The sequence below is a fragment of the Scyliorhinus torazame genome, chromosome 18, assembly GCF_047496885.1.
Source record: "Scyliorhinus torazame isolate Kashiwa2021f chromosome 18, sScyTor2.1, whole genome shotgun sequence".
In the NCBI taxonomy this organism is placed as follows: Eukaryota; Metazoa; Chordata; class Chondrichthyes; order Carcharhiniformes; family Scyliorhinidae; genus Scyliorhinus; species Scyliorhinus torazame.
This window is the reverse complement of record NC_092724.1, coordinates 18,596,673-18,619,026: the sequence shown is the minus strand read 5'-3', so window position 1 is coordinate 18,619,026 and position 22,354 is coordinate 18,596,673. Positions and strand designations below refer to the sequence as shown.

Below are 22,354 nucleotides of genomic sequence, written 5' to 3'. Positions count from 1 at the left end.
CCCTGAGCGCCAGCATGGGTTATACCCAAGGCCACTGAAACAAAACTTGAACTCACAGGCTAAAACTTTCCGGCAGCTCCCACCGGCAGGATTTTCCTGTCCCGCTGACGGCAGACCCCCGTCGCTGGTTTCCCGGTGGCAAAGGGCACAGACAACGGGAAAACCCGTCAACAATGGCGGGACTGGAAAATCCCACCCATAATCTTCTGACTTAGAGGCAAGAGTTTTTTTAAACTCATTCATGGGATGTGGGCAACGCTGGCTCGGCCAACATTTATTGCACATCCCTAATTGCCCCCGGGAAGGTGGTGGTGAGTTGCCTTCTTGACCCGCTGCAGTCCGTGTGGTGCAGGTACACCCACTGTGCTGCTGGAGAAGGAGTTCCAGGATTTTGACCCAGTGACAGCAAAGGAACGGCCAATGTACTCCCAAGTCAGGATGGTGTGTGACTTGGAGGGGACCATCCAGGTGGTGGCATTCCCATGTGTCTGTTGCCCTGGTCCTTCTAGATGGTAGGAGTCGTGGGTTTGGAAGGTGCTGTCTCAGGAGCCTTGGTGATTTCCTGCACTGCATCTTATAAATGGTACACACTGCTGCCACTGTGCGTCAGTGGTGGAGGGAGTGCATGCTTGTGGAAGGGGTGCCAATCCGCAGAGTGATACACACTGAGCCACAAGTGAGAGGTACTGCCAGCTAAGGCCAACAGATACTCAGTGAAAGTACAGCACACAGCTCAGATTGAATAGCCTTCTGGCACTCACTGTCTGGCCTGCTGAATGAAGAACAGTCACTTGAACAAGGATGAAAGCCTGCCAGTTGGCCTGGAACTGTCCCAAGGTGAATCACCTCCTTCAGGAGCAGAGGGAATAAAGAATTTCTCTCAACTTCAAACAGATAGGAAATCTTTAACTTGCATCGCACTTTACCACGTCTCGGAAACATCTCAAAGCCGAGGGTTGTTACGTGTAACAGCTACTTTTGAACGCAGTGATTCCTATGGGAGAGGGGAAGTGATATCACAACACCCAGAACTTCAAATATTTGAAGGGGAAAAAATTGCTCAGTTACGGGTAAAAGAACATGGCGGAATGGGACTAATCGGGCAGATCTTTCAATGGGCCAGCACAGGAATGCTGGACCAAATGGCCACATTCAGCGATGTGTGATCCTATATAGCATGTTCCCTGACTATTGTTAGGGATGAATGGGTGCAGACTGTGTCACATTGAAGGAGACCGAGTCTCCACTCTGACCCTCTCCACAATTTCACACTTACGGTGAGGTGTTGAAGAGACATTAACACAATGAGCTGGCATCCGACCACAACAAGTCCCCTGCAGCGCAACTGTGGCTTTGCACGTACAGCAGATGCCCGACGATACAGACTGCACAGGTCCGACTGTGTACTCTGTCCCCGTGCAGACTCTGCATCAATTGGTGTACTTTAGACAGCACCCGGGCAACCGTTTCCCAGTATGAGTCAGAAGACAGCAACAAAAGCCCTTGCAGTTAAATCAATGCCTACTGCATAAATTAATTGGGCAGAAAATCTCTATAATCCCCTCCAGCCCTACAATTCTCCGAAGATACCGATATTCCTCTAATTCTGGTCTCTTGACCATCCTCAATTTTAATCGCACACCACTGGGGCTGGATCTTCAACTATTGAGGGCATAAACTCCAAACTCCCCTCCCTCAACCTCTTGCCTCTCTCTCCTCCTTTAAGACGCACGGCAAACCTACCTCTTTGGTCACTTGACCTAATATCTATTGAATTGGCTCAGTGTCAAATTTTATCTGATTACATTGCTGCTAAACATCAGGATGTCTGCATAAAAACAAATAGTCATCGTGGGTTCTGCCAATCCTCCCGACTTGTCCAGCAGTCTGCAGGAATTACCAGCTAATCTTCTGGAAGGAAAAACCCCATAGGAGGCATTGAAAATAGGTCGTGTGCGTCTACAGTTTTCTTGTCAGCACATTTTGTTTATTAGTTGCAAAAAGAGATATTGATGATGGGGAGAAAAGTTATGTGACTGGCTACGACAGGTTGGACACACGAGGTATATGCTCAGCCAGAGTTGGCAGCCCTAATCGAGCAAGGCAGAGAGGAGATTTCTACTGGAGGAGTAATGCAGACCTGTAATAATACCCCAGAGAATATAAATTCAGGTCCCGCCACGTCTGTTCGAGGGTTTGAATTCAGTTTAAAAAAATAAATAAATCTGGAAATGAAAAGCCTAGAATAGGTAAAAATGACCACGGATCGTCTTAAAAACCCGACTGCTTCACTCATGTCCTTTAGAGAAGGAGATCATGACCCTGTCTGGGCCCATAATGTGACGCCAGTCCCAGACTAAAAAAGAAAGACAAACTTGCATTTCCATAGCACCTTGCACAACCAGTCTACGTCCCAAGTGCTTTACAGACAAATAATTCTTTTCTGAAGCGTGGTCATTGTTGTAATGTACGAAACATGGCAGCCAATTTATGCACAGCAAGATCCCACAATATGATAATGACCAGAAAATCGGTTAATTGAAGGGTTAATATTGGACTGGATCCCCCCCCCCCACAATGTGAGAATGTCAGCCGAGATTCTTGTGTTGAAGTGCTGGAGTTGGGCTTGAACCCACATCCTTATCACAGAATTGTTATGGTGCAGAAGGAGACCATTTAGCCCATTGTGTCTGCACCAGCTCTCCAAATGAGCAACTTGCTGAGTTCCATTCTTTGGCCTTCCCTCCATAACTCTGCACATTCTCCCTTTGCAGATAGCAGCCTAATTGCCTTTAATGTTTCAACTGAACTGCTTCCACCACACTCCCCGCATCTCACTATTGCTTCTTTACTTTGTAAATCTGTGCCCTCTTTTTCTTGATCCTTTCAGGAGTGGAAACATGTTCTATCCACCCACTCTGCCCAGACCCCGCATCACCACCGAACCTTCTCCTCTCGAAGGAGTCATAACTTCCTCATCCCAGGAGCCATTCTTGTGAATCTTCTCTGTACTCGGTCCATGCGACGCTTTCACATCCTTCCTAAAGTGTGGCGCCCAGAACTGGACGCAATAATCTAACCGAGGACAAACTAGTGACTTATACAAGTGCAGCATAACCCCCTTGCCCTTGTACTCTATATACTCTTATTAATAAAACCCAGGATATTGAATGCTTTATCAACCGCTTTCAAACTATCCTGCCACCTTCAATGTCTTTCGCGCATACAAAACCCAGATCCCTCTGCTCCAGCACCCCTTTTCAGAACTGCACATTTTATTTTATATTGTCTCTCTATGTTCTTCCTACCAAAATAAATCACCTCACATTTCTCTTCATTTGAACTTACATCTGCCACGTGTCCACCCATTCCACCAACGTGTCCTTCGAAGTCCTACACTATCCTCCTCACAGTTCACAATGCTTCCAAGTTTTGTATCATCCACAAACTTGGAAACTGTGCCAAGTACACCAAGGTCCAGGCCACTAATATATTTCTAGAAAAGATCCCAACACTGACCACTAGGGAATTCCCGTACAAGCTTACGTCCAGCCTGAAAAACAACCATTGACCATTCCTCTCCGTTTCCCGTCACTCAGCCAATTCCGTATCAATGTTGCTGTTGTCCCTTTTATTCCAGGAGCTACAGCGCTGCTCATAGGTCTGTTGTGCGACGCGGTATCAAACACCTTTTGAAAATCCATGTACACCCCATCAACAGCATTGCACCTCATCAACACCTTCAAATAAACTCCAGCGAGTTAGTTAAACCAGATGTTTCCTGAAGAACATTTTCCCCTTATGGCCCAAGAGAATGTTGCCAGGGTTTGAAAATTGCAGCTATGTGGAGAGATTGGGTAGGCTGGGGTTGATTTCCTTAGAACGAGGAGGCTAAGGGGTGTCCTAATTGAGGTGTACAAAATTATGAGGGCCCTAGACAGGGTAGCCTTGATTCCCCTAGCTGAGGGGTCAGTTACCAAAGGGCGTAGATGTCTGGTGATCGGCAGATGGATTAGAGGGGAGATGAGGAAAAACTCTCCAGAAGGTGATAGGGGTCATGATATGCAAACATGCAAACAATGAACACTCAGAATAGGACGCAACCAATGGGCAGTCAGAACACTCAGAGGTGGCATCACCACAAGGGGGCATGACATTAACACTATAAAAGGGATGAGGCACTCACACCCTGCCTCTTTCCACAGACAGACATCTAGAGAGTTAGACAGGGTTGATCAGCAGCATCACAGCCCAGCACGTGGCTTAGAGCAAGCTGGCACAGTTAGACTGAGTTACTACAGTTAGATTAGCAGAGAGTCGAACTCATTTGAGAACTGTGTCAACAGTTCAATAAACACGTTGAACTCGTTTCAGAGTCTGGAGCATCCTTTAGTTAAGACCGCATCAAGTAGCAGCCTGTGTTATCCGAAGCAGCATAACACAACAATAGGCATCTGGAATTCACGGCCTAAGTTGTTGGTCGAGGCTGAAATGCCCAACTCATTTAGAAAGGTACCTGGATCTGCCTACGAAGTGCTGTCGGCTGCAAGGCTATGGACCAGGTGCCAAAAATGGGATTAAAATGAGCGGCTAGTTTCTTTTTTCTCCTTTTGGCCAGCACAGATACAATGGGCTGAATGGCCTCTTTCGGCATCGTAACTTTTCTATTGTTCTGTCATTCTCGTGCAACCAGCTGAGGCACGGCTGACTCCATAGAACCCCTGCAATGTAGAAGGAGAACCTTCGGCCCGAGTATGCACCGACCCCGCACCCCTCCTGGGCCCCACTCCCCCACCCTATCCCCGTAACCCCACCTAACCCGCACATCTTTGGACAGTGGGAGGAAACCAGAGCACCCGGAGGAAACCCACTCAGCCACGGGGCGAACGTGCAAACTCCACTTCGACAGACAGCCACGGCCATAATTGAACCCGGGTCCCTGGTGCTGTGAGGCAGCAGTGCTAACCACTGTGCCACCGTGCCGCCCTTGGCTTTTTGTTTTCGAAGTGGCCTCTTACTCATTTCTATTAGTGCCACTAATTGAAGAAAGCAGCTCACCAGCACCTTCTCAAGGCAACCGGGGATGGACAATTAATTAGTCAGTCTTTGCCAACACTGCTCACAGCTCAGGAACAAATAAAAAAATATATAAATTTGCTTTCTAAAGACAAGTGTGAATGATTTCTCTGATTGATGACAGTGTGAGTTCATAAACAAGAACATTTGCTCAATATTAAACTAACAGGGACTGAAACTGATACGTGGATGAGAATACCACAAGCCAAAGATAGCCAAGAGAGACGAAAGATTTTGCACATGGTGACTGATTACTTGTGCTTGGGAATTCACCTATGAGAAGCTCTGATAACTTTGCAACATTGACTGAATGGGCAGTGACTCGTCAGTCTTGTGACTTGCTGATTCACAACCAGAGATTAGGCAAATCTGATGCAAATCTGCGCGGCAGTTTTTTTTTTTCTCGGGGGATTTGGAAACAGAGGGCGGCCCCTCGGGAACGTAACCCGAGCCAAAAGGGCATTCAGAGAAGTAGAGATCGAGCTTGCATTTACATAGCACCTTCTGCAACCCCAGGACGTCCCAAAGCTCTTTGCAGCCCATGAACTACTTATTGAAATCTAGTCACTGTTGTAAAGAAGGAAACACGGCACCCAGTTTGCGCACAGCAAGCTCCCACAAACAGCAATGGTGAGAAAATAAAAACAGAAAATCTCTTTTAGCGACATTGGAGGATAAATAAGGACGAGGATGCCTGGGAGAACTCCTCCGGCTCTTCTTCGAAATAGGGCCGTAGGATCTTTCCTTTCCACCGAGGGCACAGATGGGGCCTCAGTTTTCATCTCATCCGAAAGGGGAACTGTAGCCGATCGGTGCACAGCAAGATCCCACAAACAGCCACGAAATAGGTGGCTAGGCGGCAGCCAAGACTGTTCGACCATGCATGGCAGGCCACAACATTCTCAGCAAGAGCTACGGGAGTGTGGATCGGGAGGGGGGGCCTCTGGCTGTGTCTTTCTCTTCCGGTCACGGCAGCTGGAGCGAGTGACCCTACCGCGGGGGGAAGGGAAAAACCCTGACACCAGTGCCACAGTGAGCAATGCATTTATCAGTGGAGCCATGGGTGTAGGTGGAAAATTGGTAACTTTTATTCTTAAATTAACCTGCACCATAATATAAGATAGACACTGATGGATACAATACGGAATTCAGGAGAAAGTTTACCCAGAGAGCGGTGAGAATGTGGAATGCGTTGCCAGGGGGATTGGTTAAGGCAAACAGTATTGAAGGAGGAGTTAGGTAAACTCACAAGAGAGACAAGAATAGAAGGATTTGCAGATAGGAAGAGATGAAGGAGGGTAGGAGGAACTTTGTGTGGAGTTGTAATAACAGCATCCACTGGTTGGGCCAAATGGCCCATTTGAAGGTCGAAGATGCCATAGAACATACAGTGCAGAAGGAGGCCATTCGGCCCATCGAGTATGCACCCACCCACTTAAGCCCTCACTTCCACCATATCCCCGTAACCCAATAACCCCTCCTAACCTTTTTGACCACGAAGGGCAATTTATCATGGCCAATCCACCTAACGTGCATGTCTTTGGACTGTGGGAGGAAACCGGAGCACCCGAAGGAAACCCACGTAGGCACGGGGAGAACGTGCAGACTCCGCACAGAGAGTGATCCAGCGGGGAATCGAACCTGGGACCCTGGCGCTGTGAAGCCACGGTGTTAGCCACTTGTGCTACTGTTCGGTCCTGGTCAATTCTATGAAAGTTATTCTGAGAGTTTCTCTCGTCACTTTAACATTCCCAGACCACCAAAAAGGTGGAATTTCAACTGGGATTGTGGAACAATCTATTCCAGGAAGCTCTTGGGATTTAACCTAACCGACCAAAAACTCCCTAATATGGTGATGGTCCCCTGTTATCGCTGACCCAGGGCATCACCCCTCTCTTCACAAAAATAGGAAACTTACTTTCCTGCAATGCTTACTGCCTCTCAACTGAAGTGAAGAATCCGGTTTTAGTTTTAGATTTATGCCGGCAACCTGGGAATTCTGCCTCCGACCCTCACACGAGCAGATGGCTGACTTACCCTGGGGGGAGTCTTGGTACCAATCCAAGAAAACGCCCCCAACTGAATATCTTCCCACAATCAAGGGTGAAGGAAATTCCTTCCTTAAATCTGTCACCTTCCTTTTCGATCTGGGGCTCTTTTCCCAGACACAATGGGCGCGATTCTCTCCCCCCACGGCAGGTGGGAGAGTCGCCGGGGCGCCGTGCGAATCGCGCCACGCCGCCCCGACCCCCGCATGCGATTCTCCCACCCCCCGCAAAACCACCGGTCCGCTCGGAGAACCGGCAAGCGGCGATTCTCCGGCCCGGATGGGCCGAGCGGCCGCTACGACACGACAGGTTCCCGCCGGCGCCGTCCACCCCTGGTCGCTGCCGGTGGGAACTCTGCGGGAACGCTGGGGGGGCTCCTTCACCGAGGGGGGGAGGCCTCCGATGGGGTCTGGCCCGCGATTGGGGCCCTCCGATTGGCTGGCCGGCCTCTCCCCCCCCCCCCCCCCCCGGGCCTACCTCCTTCCGCGCGCGGCCCCAGAACACCGGCGTCACGTTGGTGAGGGGCCGGCGTGCGTAAGAAGTTCCCTGCGCATGCGCGGGTTGGCGCGGCGCAAGGACGCTGGAGCGCCGTGAACCGCTTCAGCGCCGTGCTGGGCCCTGTGGGGGCCAGAATAGGTCATGCCCGGGCCCTGTTCGCACCGTCGTGAAACGAGACGGCGATCACGACGGCGCGGGCACTTGGTCCGCAACGCAGAGAATCGCCCCCTTGATATTACCTCACTTCACCACCAGGCAACTATAACCCAAGTTTTTCCAGTATGCTCTCAGGGGCTGCTTTAGCACGGTGGGCTGAACAGCTGGCTTGTAATGCAGAACAAGGCCAGCAGCGCGGGTTCAATTCCCGTACTGGGGCCGGAATGTGGTGACGAGGGGCTTTTCACAGTAACTTCGTTGAAGCCTACTTGTGATAATAAGCGATCATTATTATTATCTCTTCTGCACCCTCTCTAAAACTTCCACATCCTTCTGGTAGTGTGGCCATTGACAGAAGGTCAACAATGGGATGGGCATGCTATTTATAAATAATTGAGGCGAGCGGAACGTGATTTAAAAATAGTCTCTTGGCAACATGGTGGATATGTTAGTTGGTAAATGCAGTGCCCAGTGAGATACAGAACTTTCCACGTTCAATGCCCGGCACACAAAATCACAGAATTGTTCTGGTGCAGAAGGCCGCCATTTGGCTCATCATTCTCTCCAAACGAGCATTATGGCTTTGTGCCATTCCCCTGCTTTTTCCCTGTATCCCTGCACGTTAGATGATGACTTGAATAGAATCAATGCCCTCTTGAATGCCTCGACTGAACCTGCCTCCACCACACTACCAGGCCGTGCATTCCAGACTCCAGCCACTCGTTGTGTGGAAATGTTTTTTCTCACACCACATTTGCTTCTTTTGCAAATCATCTTAAATTTGCGCTGTCTCGTTCCTGATCCTTTTACGAGCAAGAACAGTATCTCCTCATCTGCTCTGTCCAATCCCCTCCTGATTTTGAACGTCCCTATCAAGTCTCCTCTTAGCCTCCTTCACTCCAAGGAGAACACCCCCAACCTCTCCAATCCATCCTCAGAACTGAAGTTTCTCATCCCTGAAACCGTTCTCGTGAACCCCTTCTGCACTCCCTCCAATGTGTTCACATCCTTCCTATAGTGTGGCACCCAGAACTGTACATGATATAAAGATAAGTATCATGAGAGGGGCCACCATTAGCCTAAGATGCCCAGGGATGGGAAAGGGAGGCATCTTCGTTAGGTTCCCCCATCTTAATTGCTGAGTAGCTGGAGTCTGTAAGGATGTGGGCTTGGCTGTGATTACCACCACAGCTGAATAGCTTGCCGATGTTCACTGGCTGGGTGTCACATGAAATATTGGGAGCTTGGCAAAATAAATTTTAATAAAATTAGACAGGGTCAGAGATCAGCTGTGTAAGAGGTTGCGCCATTTCCTATCTCCACCCTCCCCCCACTTGTGGAAACTCCATACCTGTCGATTCCGCTGGTCAACAATCCGGGAGATCTGTATCTTCTTTCTCCCCATGTTTCACTCTGTTCGTTTGACAAAATCGTCTCTTTTGACGTTTCAAATCCAATTACAGAACTGTTTTTTTTGTCATCACCTGGGAAATGTGGAAATAAATGCACATTAATAAATAATTGCATCTATATAATAGAGTGAAATATTTTACATCTGCACAAAATTGTTTACAAAATCAGCATCGTCACATAAGTTCTTATTCATAACGGAAACTGTAAATGTAAACATGTCACGCTGTAATTACATCATCTTGCCAGTAGTGGCACCAGGCCATCTCAGTTTCACGTCTCCCAACTTCTTGTTCTGCAGGAATCCCTCCTCAGCTGTATATAGTGTCAGCATTGTCCCAGGAGTTACAAAGCGTTACAACACCACAATCTGAGCACTCCACTAAATGACTGGGATCGATTCCACATGCGTAATTTGTGTTATGTAACTACCCTCCACTCACTGCATTTTGAAGAAATCATCCTGCTTCAATCACGAGTTATTTTTGCTGTGGTTCATCGGAACTTCCATTTCCCAGTGGTCTCCATAAACTGTCCGCAGAGTTTGTTTACTGCAAGATACGGAGTGTTGCAACCCCCCCCCCCCCCGTCCCAATTCATTGGCAAACACAGTGGAGTACCCTGATCCAATCAATTATACTTTGCACTTCCCAAATTGTTGCAAGTGTTTCTATTTAAACGTAAGTAAAAGTCTCAGTTTCAAAGTTTTTAAAAATAAATTTAGAATACCCAATTCTTTTTTTTTTCCAATTAAGGGGCAATTTAGCGTGGCCAATCCACCTGCCCTGCACATCTTTGGGTTGTAGGCGTGAGACCCACGCAGACACGGGGAGAATGTGCAAACTCCACATAGACAGTGACTCGGGGCCAGGTTTGAACCCGGGTCCTCGGTGGCGTGAGGCAGCAGTGCTAACCACTGCACCACCGTGCCGCCTTTCTAAGATTCAAAGTATTATGGACATATGCCGTTTAAATGGGGAATAAATTGTGCGTCTCTTATTAACATAAGCCACGTCACAAAAACAGGAAAGAGAATAATCACAAGCAATTTGGAGAATGGAGACGTGGATTTCAAATTGACAATAATATCATTGATTAGCAGCGAATTTAACCAGTCATTTTATTGCTGGCTTTTAGCTGTTTGATGGCCCTGGGTGATGATGTGCAGAGATTATATACTCAAACTAGTAATCTGAAGGGTTCTTCAAACCAGCACAGTCATTCTAGACTTTTAAATAAAATAACTTATGGCTGTTGTGCCACGTAGGCCTGTCAGCTGCCACCATACAAAATTTGCACTGTGACAAACCCATTGACTTTTAACCCTTCCAGGTTTTTGTTCCTCTTCCCGCTCCTGAAAGCACCAACTCCATGGACACTGGCTGCTTTCCGTCCAACTGTTGGCTGATGGTCAGCAACAGGGTGCTTATCAGCACTTGCCAGGAGAATTTGCTTGATAGCAATCGAGGGGGGCCGGGGGGTGGGGGGGGGGGGGGGGGGGAACCTCTAGCTTTCTTTCCCACCCCCAGCAAAGGGACGAGGAAAGCTTTAAAAAGAGTCAGTGCGGACAAGAGGCTGGGGGGAACAGAGGGGAGTGGGGGAGAACAGACCGAGAAGGTGGAGGATTATAAACATTGGCACAAGACAGTTGTGTTGAGAGGCCGATCTCTGTACTGTAAGTTCTATGCAGTACACAAGCAATCCAGCTGTTGACATTCAAAAACGTAAAGGCGAATTGAGAGAGACCCAAGAATCACAGAAAGCCACTATTGAATCTGTTCACACCATCTTATCAGGCAGTGCATTCCAGACCTTAACCACGCTTACGTATAAAGGTTTTTCCTCATGTTGCCCCTTTGTCCAATCACTTTAAATCTGTGCTCTCTGGTTATCAATTCTTCAGCTATTGGGAAGTTTCTCTTTATTTAACATTCCCTGTTCCACAAAGAACAATTCCAGCTTCACTGGCTTCTGCAAATAACTGAAATCCGTCATGTGTTTGTGTGTGTGTGTGTGTGTGTGTGCGCGCGCATGTGGGTGGGGGGTATATATGTGCACCTGTTTGTTGATATGTCTAAAAGCGAGAAAACAAATCCAGCGACAACCAAGTGGTTGCACTGGCTGACAACAGTTACTACCCACAGGGCAGGCTGGCCACATGGAAAATGGCCCCGAATTCCATACTGCTGTGTCATCAGGGCCTCCCCATTGTCCCTGCACCGTTTTGGAGATTGTTGGAGAGGTACTCAAACAGTGCACCTGAAGAACCTCGACAAGGGACAATACCTTCAGGACTTAAGAGAAAAGAAAAACATTTGGGAAGGCGGAGGGGTGTTAGAGAAGAATTGTTTCCAAAACTTCAAACACACCTGGCAATACTGTCTGGGATATCTCAGCCTGCTGCATTCATCTCTGGAAGGCTGTGCTTTTGTCTGCCTGCACCCTAAACTCTGGAATTATCCGCTTAAAACTCTTGCCCTCTTCCTTTAGAATGCTCATTGGAACATCCCTCTTTGACCAAAAAGCTTTTTAGTCGCCTGCTCCAGGATCTCACTGCTGAATGTTTGATCAGCGTTCCTGTGTACCATCTTGGGATGTTTTAGTTCATTGAGGCGCTAGATGAATGCAAGCTGTCGCTGTAGTTGGTGAACGGATCAAGCCAAAGAAAGCTCGAACCATGCAGTTTTATACACGCCCAGGGTTTTGTTGCCGCTTTCATTTCTCTCCAGTATGGGAAACTGTGGGGAATGAGGTTGTTTGTTTGACCAACACTGAAATATTTGTGTGAACTGCGGCTCCTTCAGGAACTCTCCAGGCTCAGTTGCGTCAGAGAGGGAGAGAGTTGGGGTGGGGGTTGTGGTGAGAGAGAAGGCAGATGCAGAGAAACTATCCCCATAGTCCCTTGACGTCACACGGGTATTGGGCCATGAACGGGATTACTGTAGGTCACTTACAGCTGGCCTGAACCGGCTCCAAGACATGTGCAGCAATTTGTCCCAGTTATTGTCAGGGAAAAAAAAAAGACGCGGTTGCAAAAGTTTCAAATCAGCAGCAGAACACAGAAAATCAAAAGTGATCCCAGGGTACAACATTCATCCCGTTGCATCGCTAACCCCAAACCGAACACTCTGGCAATCCCTCCACTGCACAGATTACAGTAATACATACACATAACACACACATGTAACACACAGACAGACACACACACACACACGCACATGTCACACACACGTCACGCACACATCACACACACGGCAACTAGGGAAGGGCAAGGAATTGGATAAATATTTGAAAATGGACAATTTACAGGTCTACGGGGAGAGAGCAAGGGGATCGGACAAACCCAAGCCGAAGGCCCTTGGCTGGACAACATCAACTTCGTATCAGCAGCAGTGGAAATTCTGCATGTTAGTGTAGCACTAGGGGTTTGGAGATTTGGGAAGATGGAGGTGATGCTTTGCTAACTGCTTTTCAAGAAACTCACCGTACATGGAGGAAGCTATCAATTCATTGCAACAATAACTTGTTTTTTTCCATTTGGTAAAGATTTAAAAAAAAAAAAAAACATATCTACAGAATAAAACAAAATGTGTAAACAAAGTTCAAATTGGCCCATCGCAGCCACAATTCGGGTTCCAGTGCCCCTCATTATTTCTGCTGCAAGCTGTACACACAACGTACGAGGTCGATGGCAAAGAGGAAGTCTGCAAATGTTCTCCCGGGTGAGATGCCAACACAATCTCCTTTGTTCAGAGGATTGGACGGTATCCGTAGGTGCTTCAAAGGAGCATTTTTAAAGGCCCGAGGATATATTAGGACAGGGTGACCAAATGTCTGGTGGTCAAAGAGGCAGATTTTAATAGGGCTTCTTTGGGGGGTGGGGGTGGTTTGAGATGGAATTCCAGAGCTTAGGGCCTCAGCAGCATTGGGAGACGAGACAAAGATCCAGGATGTGCAGTTGGGAAGAATTGTAGGCTCGCAGAGATCTCAGAGGGTCGTGGGGCCGGAGGAGGGTTACAGTGGGCCGAGGCAGGACGAAAGCTTTGAAAACAATGTTGAGAATTTTAAAATCGAGGTGGTTATCAGAACAGGATCCAACGTGGGCCGGTATGCACAGGGGTGATCAGCGAACGGCACTCGGACGCGTAGAATATGGACGGCAGAGTGTACAATTAATAGTTGCGTCGAAGGAATACATAAAAGTGTACATGCAGGAAAGATGCGACTGGGCTGGGATCTTGTGGGATTGTGCACACACACAGTTGTTATCCAGAATAACGATTTTAAAAAATTCTTTCAGGGGACGTGAACATCACTGACGAGGCCAGTATTTGTTGCATATCCTTTGAACGGAGTCGTTTGCTCGGCCATTTCAGAGGGTAGTTAAGAGTTAACCACTGCTGTAGGTCTGGAGTCCCACATAGGCCAGACCAGGGTAAGGACGGCAGATTTCCTTCCCAAGGGACATTAGTGAACCAGATGGGTTTTTAAAACAACAATCGAAAATGGTTTCATGGTCACCATTATACGGAGACTAGCTTTATATTCCCGATTATTAATTGAATTTAAATTCTAACAGCAGCCATGGCGGGCCATGTCCCCAGAGCATTACCAATCCACGACATTACCACTATGTCACTCCAGCGAAGTGACTAAACAAGTCAACAGTTTTCTGGGATTTTTCAGGGTGTACTTGGGATCACCCACAGCTTTAATCACCGGAATCTGGAGGATGTGTTTGATAAAGAGAGGAGGATTAAATATTGTGCTGGAAAATGCATAATTATAATGGGAACATAGATCAAAAAAGAATGAAAGAAGATATAAAGGAGTTTTTGATCTCAGTAATATAGTGCATTCTACAATTTATTTAACAGTACCTTCCATGCTAGCACCCTTTCCTGACACACTGCCAGCTTTGGCTCAGGTGGCAACAGTCTTATCTCGGAGTCAGACGGTTCTGAGTTCATGTCCCCACTTCTGGACTTGATCACGAAAATCAAAGCTGACCCTCCAGTGTGGTACAGAGGACGTGCTGCACTGTCAGAGATGCTGTTTTTTGATGACGCATCTCCCCACTTTTTTTTTTCCATAGAATTTACAGTGCAGAAGGAGGCCATTCGGCCCATCGAGTCTGCACCGGCTCTTTGAAAGAGCACCCGACCCAAGCCCACATCGCCACCCTATCCCCATAACCCAGTAACCCCACCCAACACTAAGGGCAATTTTGAACACTTGAGGGCAATTTAGCATGGCCAATCCACCTAACCTGCATATCTTTGGACTGTGGGAGGAAACCGGAGCACCCGGAGGAAACCCACTTTCCAATAAGTATCTACTCCTCAACTAACATTACAAAAAGAGATGATCTGATCTTTGACACATTTCTGCTGGCAGGTGATTGCTGTGTACAAATTGGATTCTGTGATTCCTACAAGATAGGGACTGCTTTTCCATTAGCTGTGAAACACTTTTGAGTGTCCTTAGGTTATGAAAAGCATTAAAGTCACCATAGTCCCAGATGACCGTAGGCTGCTTTCCCCTTTGAGTGGGGGAGCTGACTGGTGGTGATTTAACCTGAAGGTCACGACACCTCGGGCGAGGGGCGAGAGACAGGGCCTTCGGGAATAACCTCAGCCTGTACGGGAATTGAAGCCACGCTGTTGGCCTCGCTCTGCATCATGAACTAGCTGTTCAGCCCAACTTTGCTAAACCAGTTTATTTGCAGGTATCTCTCTCTCTGATTGTTGAAGCAAGTCAAGTCAGCAAAGACCACAGGTGAAAACAAAACAGGGCAGCTCCTCTGCCAAACTGGAAAACACTGGAATTTCAAAACTGACTGTTCACCTGCTGAAGTCACGATTGGAATCACGAATCGCAATGCTCAATCATCTACACCTCATGAGTCAAGGTGTTTTGTATATTTATTTTTAAATTTAGGAATCAAGTCTGACTTCTAATCTGTATGAATGTAAATGCGTGTGTTTTATCATTTTTTTTGTGTTTAGTAGTTAATAAACTCAGTCTTTTCTTTAACACAGGAAAGTCTGGTTAAATTGGTTCCTTTTAAAACATAAATATTGGGATTGGGAAAAGGGATCCTTGAAGGGAGGGATCCTTTTTAGATTAATGTTGTCACAATCAACAGAGGGGATTGAATAAAGAAAGGGAGCCAGTTCATCCCCCCTCACCCAGGGCTTTACAATTTGGGGATATCCCAGCCGGATGTAAATAAATTGGGGCGCTTGTCCGGGATTTTAACAAAATTGTGGGCTCATACGGAGATAGCTCCCACAGAGGGGACGGGGGTAACAAATTGAGGGATCGTATCTTGGTTAACAAATTTGGGGAACCTCACCTGGGCACAGGGCTAAATCGCTGGCTTTGAAAGCAGACCAAGGCAGGCCAGCAGCACGGTTCAATTCCCGTAACAGCCTCCCCGAACAGGCGCCGGAATGTGGTGACTAGGGGCTTTTCACAGTAACATCATTTGAAGCCTACTTGTGATAATAAGCAATTTTCATTTCATTTCATTTCGTAACAACAGAAATGCAAGACTACCCTTTAAGAACAATGGCAGCTATATCATAGGATATTGAGACAAACACCATTCTGGACATATATCTCTTGTCCTTTAACCTCGTTCGGCCAAAAATCTTTTGAACTCTCCACTCATCATCAGGGAGTACCATCAGAACAAGGTGGTTGCAGTTCAAGAGGTAGCTCATCTCAATCTTCTCAGGTAACACAGGATGGGCAACAAATGCAGCATTACCAGCAACGTCTACATCCCATACACAAATAGAATAGAATCCTCAGAATCCATACAGTGCAGAAGGAGGCCATTTGGCCCATCGAGTCATCGAGCCATCTCACACAGTGAATCATGTACAGAAAGTATCCATGGGATTGTACACAAGACATCGTACACACAGTACTGCACAGAGGGTTATACCCAATTACGACAACAACAATTGATTTTTAGCAAGTGGTTTAACATTAAAAAAATGTCCAAGGCTTTGTACAGGAACATTATGAAACAAAGTAGGACACTGAACCACGTAAAGAAATGTCAGAGAAGCAAAAGCTTGGACAAAGGGGTAGGTTTTATAGTGTCTTAAAGGAGAAACGTGAGGCGGAGAGGTTTAGAGGAGGAATTCCATAGCTTGCGGCCCAGTCAGCCGAAGACACGGTCGCCAGTGGTGGAGTGATTAAATGTGGGGATCACCAAGAGGCCAGAATTTGAGGGGTGCGGAGGGTCGTGGGGCTGGAGGAGATGACAGAGATAGGGAGCAGCGAGGCCATGGCGAGAGTTAAAAACAAATATGCGAACTTCAAAAATCAAGACCTTGCTTTAACTGGGAGCCAATGTAGGGCAGCAGGCACAGGGGGTGACAGGGAAATGGTGCAAGGTAAGACATGGACATGGACAGCAGAGATTTCGATACTCTGGAGTTTACCAAGGTTGGAAGTTCAGAGACCGGCCGGGTGTGCTGGAACGGTCAAGACTAGAGATAACAAAGGCAGAGATGGGGTTTCCAGCCGCAGATGAGTTGAGACAACTGGGGCAAAGTTGATGGTATAGACAGAAGATTATACCCAGTGGATGGAACCTGTCATGATATGCAAACATGCAGCTAATGAACACATAGAATAGGACACGACCAATGAGCAGTCAGGACACTCAGGGGTGGTATCTCACTATAAAAGGGATGAGGCACTCACACCCCACCTCTTTCCACAGACCAACATCTACAGAGTGAGACAGGGTGTATCCTCAGCATCACACCCCAGCAAGTGGCTTAGAGCAAGGCTGGTTCAGTTAGACTGAGTTACTACATTTAGATTAGCAGAGAGTCAAACTCATTGAGAACTGTGCTGATAGTTCAATAAAACACATTGAACTCACTTCCAAGTCTGGAGCATCCTTTACTCAAAACTGCATCGAGTGGCAGCTTGTGTTATTCCAAATTACATAACACAACAGAACCTTGCCATACTTTTACAAAGTGCCAGGCTCAGACTGAAAACTGGCGTGTAGCTCTCCAGCTGCACAGATAAGTTTTCTCTCCAGATCTTGAACCACTTTAAAGAAAATGATTGGACGTGGTTTGCACCGACATTCTGGCAGAGTGGGGGCTGATAGAAACGGCACCCGGATCCACAGAGACTGGGGCGCCATCTTTAAAAGGGTGTGTCCCCCTTCCCCGGGTAAACATCGGGGACTCTCCTCCCAGACAAGACAATCATCAAGGGCTCGCCAACCCTCACCACTGCGAAAATATCGCCGGTGTTCCCCCACTCAGTGCCCACACTTCCCCTCCCTCCCCCATGCCTGCAAGTTCCTCCCTCTGCCCATGCTACCCCCCCCCACCCCCCCCACCACCACACATAAACAGAACCCCCCCATTAGGCTACCACAAGGGTCTACCCCTGACACTGCCCCCAGCACAAGTTGGCACCCCTGGGGGCAGTGCCAGGACTATACTTACCTTTGCGTCCCAGAGGGATACCCTTGGCCGATTCCAGTTTTAAATAAGCTATTGTAAACCAGTCGGCAATGTAGGAATATTTAGTGGTTGGGGCCCATTAATAATATTTAAATTTATTTTAACCCATTTAAACAAGGACCCCGCCCATTGTGGGCGTCGCCAGCGAGGAGAGGGGAAAATCAGGAACGGCGATCTCGATGGAGGAAATCACGTTTCCCGATTCCCTCCAGATTTTCCACCCGGGTCACCGTTCTCTCTGCCAGTGAGCGCAGGATGAAAATAGTCTTGCACACAGTGCGAGTTGGATGGGGGGAGCATTATAAATGGGTTGGTACCAACCCGATGAGCAATTTGTCAGTTCCCTTCTTCTCACCATCGGAGGGATTGGGCCAGAGTGTGAAATCATCGAGTAATCATTCAGACAAACACAGCAAATTTAGGAGTCAAGGCGAGAAAATCATCGGAGCTTTCTTGCTGCCCAAGTTTCTCTGATCAGGGGAATTGGGTCGCTACCGGTTCGGACAGGACATTGAACCATGATATGCAAATCAGCACGCAAGAATGTGGCCAGAGGGGGCATTTTAAAGCAAATTACTCATGACACCCTGGCACATAACCACTGAATTGCATTATGTCTCCATAGGATTTAGGAAGGGAACTGAGAACTTGCACCCTGATGCAATTAAGTGGGTTGTGCTATAATCTGGAATGAACAGCCTGAAAGAGCAGTGGAAGCAAATTCAATTCGGACTTTCAGAAGGGATAGATTTATCCACTTGTCTATTGAGGGGAGCATTACTCAGTATCTAACACCGTGCAGTACCTGCCCCGGGAGTGTTTTGTGGGAAGAGCGTAGAGTAAGCTACACTGGGTCTTCAACTCATGTTGCACCTGCTCTGGGAGAGTTTGATATTGATGATATGAGCCCAAAACAGAACATGTTCTGTTCCCTGGTGTCACTACCCTTCACACTGATAAACATGACAAAATTGATAGAACTATTTTTTTTATTATAAAAAAGCTAGATTAAAAACTAGTGTCTCAATAATAAACTTTACTTCTGTTGTCACTCTGTTACAAATTTGTATGTGCACATTTATAATGGTATCTGCCGATGTAAACTGGTCACACAGCAATCACACCCTCCTACCAAAGGTGGCACTGTGGTACCCCAGTTTTACATCTTGATGGTGAAAACCGCTATCCTTCAAACAACTCCTACTTCCTTTGTGCTCTAATTTGCTATTTAACGTTAAAAAGAAACCTGCATTTATGTAGCACCTTTCACAATTTCAGGCCGTTCCAAAATGCTTTACACGCAGTTAAGTACTCTTTTGAAGAGGAGTCACTGTTGTATTATTGGAAACATGGCCTGCCGCCAATTTGGAGTCCAGCAATATTCCCAGAAATGTGTTAAATGATTAGATCATCTGTTTCTCGGTGTTGGTTGAAGGACGATATTGGCCCAGGAAGCCAGGGAGAACGTTCCTTTGCTTCCTTGAAGCAGTGTCTACCTGAGAGCACAGACAGGGTCTCGGTCATTACTTTCCGTGCACGAGGCTGCAATGGGAGACCAGCCATCCAAACTGTTGTTGAGATTGGCTATTATTTCACAGCCCCGTGACCCTGCCAGTGAGACAAAGAGGGGACCGAGAGATCAGTGCCGCTCGTTGGGAATTACAAGACGCAGTCTGGACAGGATGTGACTGTCCACCTACTGATTCTGCATCTCAGAATGGTTGAAGGAGGGACAATCGCAGCATCAAGTCTCCCGGAAGCAAACTACAGCCAGCTTTTATAAATAACTTGACAGTAAATAAATAAAACAGTGGGAATATCATAAACAGAACTAACACGGGACCCTGATAAAACAATATATCAGACAGCTCTGGTTTCCCACTGCCAGTGGTCTATGAACCAGAGTTGAAGCTTGCAACTCAAAAGGTTGACTGCCAGTAGAATGATAAGTAACCCCAGGTGAACTGATAATCTAGGAGGTAAGGGAGTACTGCACTGTAAGAACTGCTGTCTTTCAGATGAGATCAGATCAGCCCTGGGTGGCACAGTAGCACAGTGGTTAGCACTGTTGCTTCACAGCGCCTTGGTCCCAGGTTCGATTCACGCTTGGGTCACTGTCTGTATGGAGTTTGCACGTTCTCCCCGTGTCTGCGTGAGTTTCCTCCGGGTGCTCCGGTTTCCTCCCACAAGTCCCGAAAAGACGACTTTGTTAGGTGAATTGGACATTCTGAATTCTCCCTCTGTGTACCCGAACAGGCCCAGGAGTTTGGCGACTAGGGGATTTTCACAGTAATTTCATTGCAGTGTTAATGTAAGCACAATAATAAAGATTATTATTATAAAGTTGGATGCAGAAGATCCTAGGGCCACTAGTTTGAATAAAACGCGAGATATCTCCTCAACCAACATCACGAAGCAGATATCTCAGGTCATGATCATTTAGTTGTGTGTGTGGGAGTTTACTCTGCACAAAATTAGCTGCCATGGTTTCCACATTACAAAAGTGCCTGCACTTATGTGACACAATCTGATATTTACCTTATTTTTAAATGGTATTCGCCGTTTAGGAACTACGGGTGGAATTCTGTGATCCTGCATTTCCCGACGGCGTCAACACAGCCTCAGGATCAGCAATTCTGGCCCCGCCAGGAGGCCAGCACAGCACTGGGGCAGTTCCCGCCGCTCCAGCTGCTGATCCCGACGTGAACTGGGCGCCGCGGGGTCCGCGCATGCGCAGTGGCACCGGCTCCAACGCCCGCATGCGCAGTGGCTCCCTTCAACGCGCCGGCCCCAACGCAACATGGCGCAGGGCTACAGGAGACGGCGTGGAAGAAAGGAGGCCCCCAGCCAGGTAGGCCGGCCCGTCGCTTGCGGCCCGGCCCGGCCCCGGGCTGAGAGAATCCCACCGCACACTTCTTGGTGTACCTTGTGACTTCTGCACGTGCGTCGGCCATGAAGTGGCTGCACGGCGCAGCTTGGGATTTGTTTAGGGTTTTTCATGCAGCCACCAGCCAGGAAAAGGCAACACGCACTCAGTTAGCCTTTTTACATTCTTTAGACCAGGAACCAAGCCTGTGCACATACACAGAAGAAAAGGAAGCAAAGAAGTGATACAGAGCGAAACTGCCTGTCCGGTGAGCTGTAACCAGAGCTCTATTGCAGGGAAGGTATCCCAGGGAGAAGGTCCAAAACCATAGAATGGGAAAGAAAAGGCAGGGACAAAGACAGGTATCAAAAAGCGCTCCCTTAAGATAGTCCTAAGTAAGGGACAAGGATAGAGGGCCGATACAGAGCCCGTTAAGTAAAATTGAGAGAAAGAAGCAGAGAAATAGGCACAGAGTTAAAAAAAGAAAGAGAGAGCTGTGGGGAGCAGACTAATGCAGATTTTAGAGAAACCTAGAAGATCTGACAGGGCAGTCGAATATTGGGGACTCTGTACTCTAGACCGTAGAGGCAAAGGGAGCTGAGTGCTCCACTTGGCACAGCTGAAGATCTGAAAGTGTGCTTTGATGGCAAAGTGTGAGCATACTTGGAGCTCATGGGGAAAGAAATCTCAGAAGGCGAGATTGAATCCCTGGAGGTGGATTCTTGCTGTAGCCGCCCCAGTGGGAGCGACGTTTGGAGAGGATTCCAAGGCTGGTTCTTCAAACAAGGAGATTGGAAACCCTCGTGAAAGAGACAGAGGTTCAAATGAGACCAGTTGACTCACAGAGTGACAAGCACCTAGGGTTGAGAAATCCACTGAATCGGCTTTGGTCGCATCCGTCATTTATATTGGACAATGATGTGTCTGACCACAGTTCACCAGTTGGTTCACATGTACAGCACGTATACTTACCTTGAATATTAGAGTATAAGATAGATATGGTAAATGTATGTAAAGATATAGCTGGGGTGAAGGAATAGTGAATATCTGAATTGTTTCATATGTTCGTATTGAGATCTTTCCAACCTTTTTGTCTGGTATAGTATAGTTTGTTTTTCTTGTTGAATAAATGTTTTATTCTTTGTGCTAAAAGTTCATCAGCAGACTCCTGTGAATCTGTTCAGTAACTTTCTTACATGGTTTCTAAAAGAAACGTTAGGATCTATCAGGCTAGGTTTCACTCTGGAATCTGACTTGTCCAATAGCAATATCAGCGGTGACTGTAACACTTCAGAAGTTTCATTGGCTGTAAAGCGTTTTGGAACATCCTGAAGTTGTGAAGGGTGTTATATAAATGCAACATCCTTTTTTTTTGAGTCAGAAGGTGGAGGGATTGAACCCCACTCCTAGGAGACCAGATTATTGTCTTTCAACAATGTGGTGACATCTTGTGGAAGAGTAGCAACCAGGTAAAGTGATCATGGCTCAGGAATAGCATTCTCCACTCCTGGGTCACAAGGCAAAGTGCTTTATTCCCACTACAGACAACCTCAGCAGCCGGAATCTGCAACGCGTCCTTGATTATTTTCCTGCTGTTTGTTAAAGAGGGATACTATGGGCAGCACGGTGGCACAGTGGTTAGCACTGCTGCTTCATAGCACCAGGGACCCAGGTTTAATTCCAGCCTTGGGTGGCTGTGTGGAGTTTCCACTGTGTTCGAGTGGGTTTCCTCCGGCTGCCCTGGTTTCCTCCCACAGTCCAAAGATGTGCAGCTTAGGTGGATTGGCCAT

General features: G+C 47.4%; 1 protein-coding gene across 1 annotated transcript in view; it reads right to left on the bottom strand.

Annotated features, from left to right (window-relative positions):
• Positions 1-22,354, bottom strand: part of mef2b (myocyte enhancer factor 2b) — a 149,225-nt gene that overhangs the window by 64,290 nt on the left and 62,581 nt on the right. The window contains exon 2 of the mRNA XM_072482287.1: positions 9,130-9,262. Within this exon, the coding sequence (XP_072338388.1) occupies positions 9,130-9,183 (54 nt within the window). The 5' untranslated portion in view covers positions 9,184-9,262. The remainder of the gene's footprint in view (positions 1-9,129; positions 9,263-22,354) is intronic.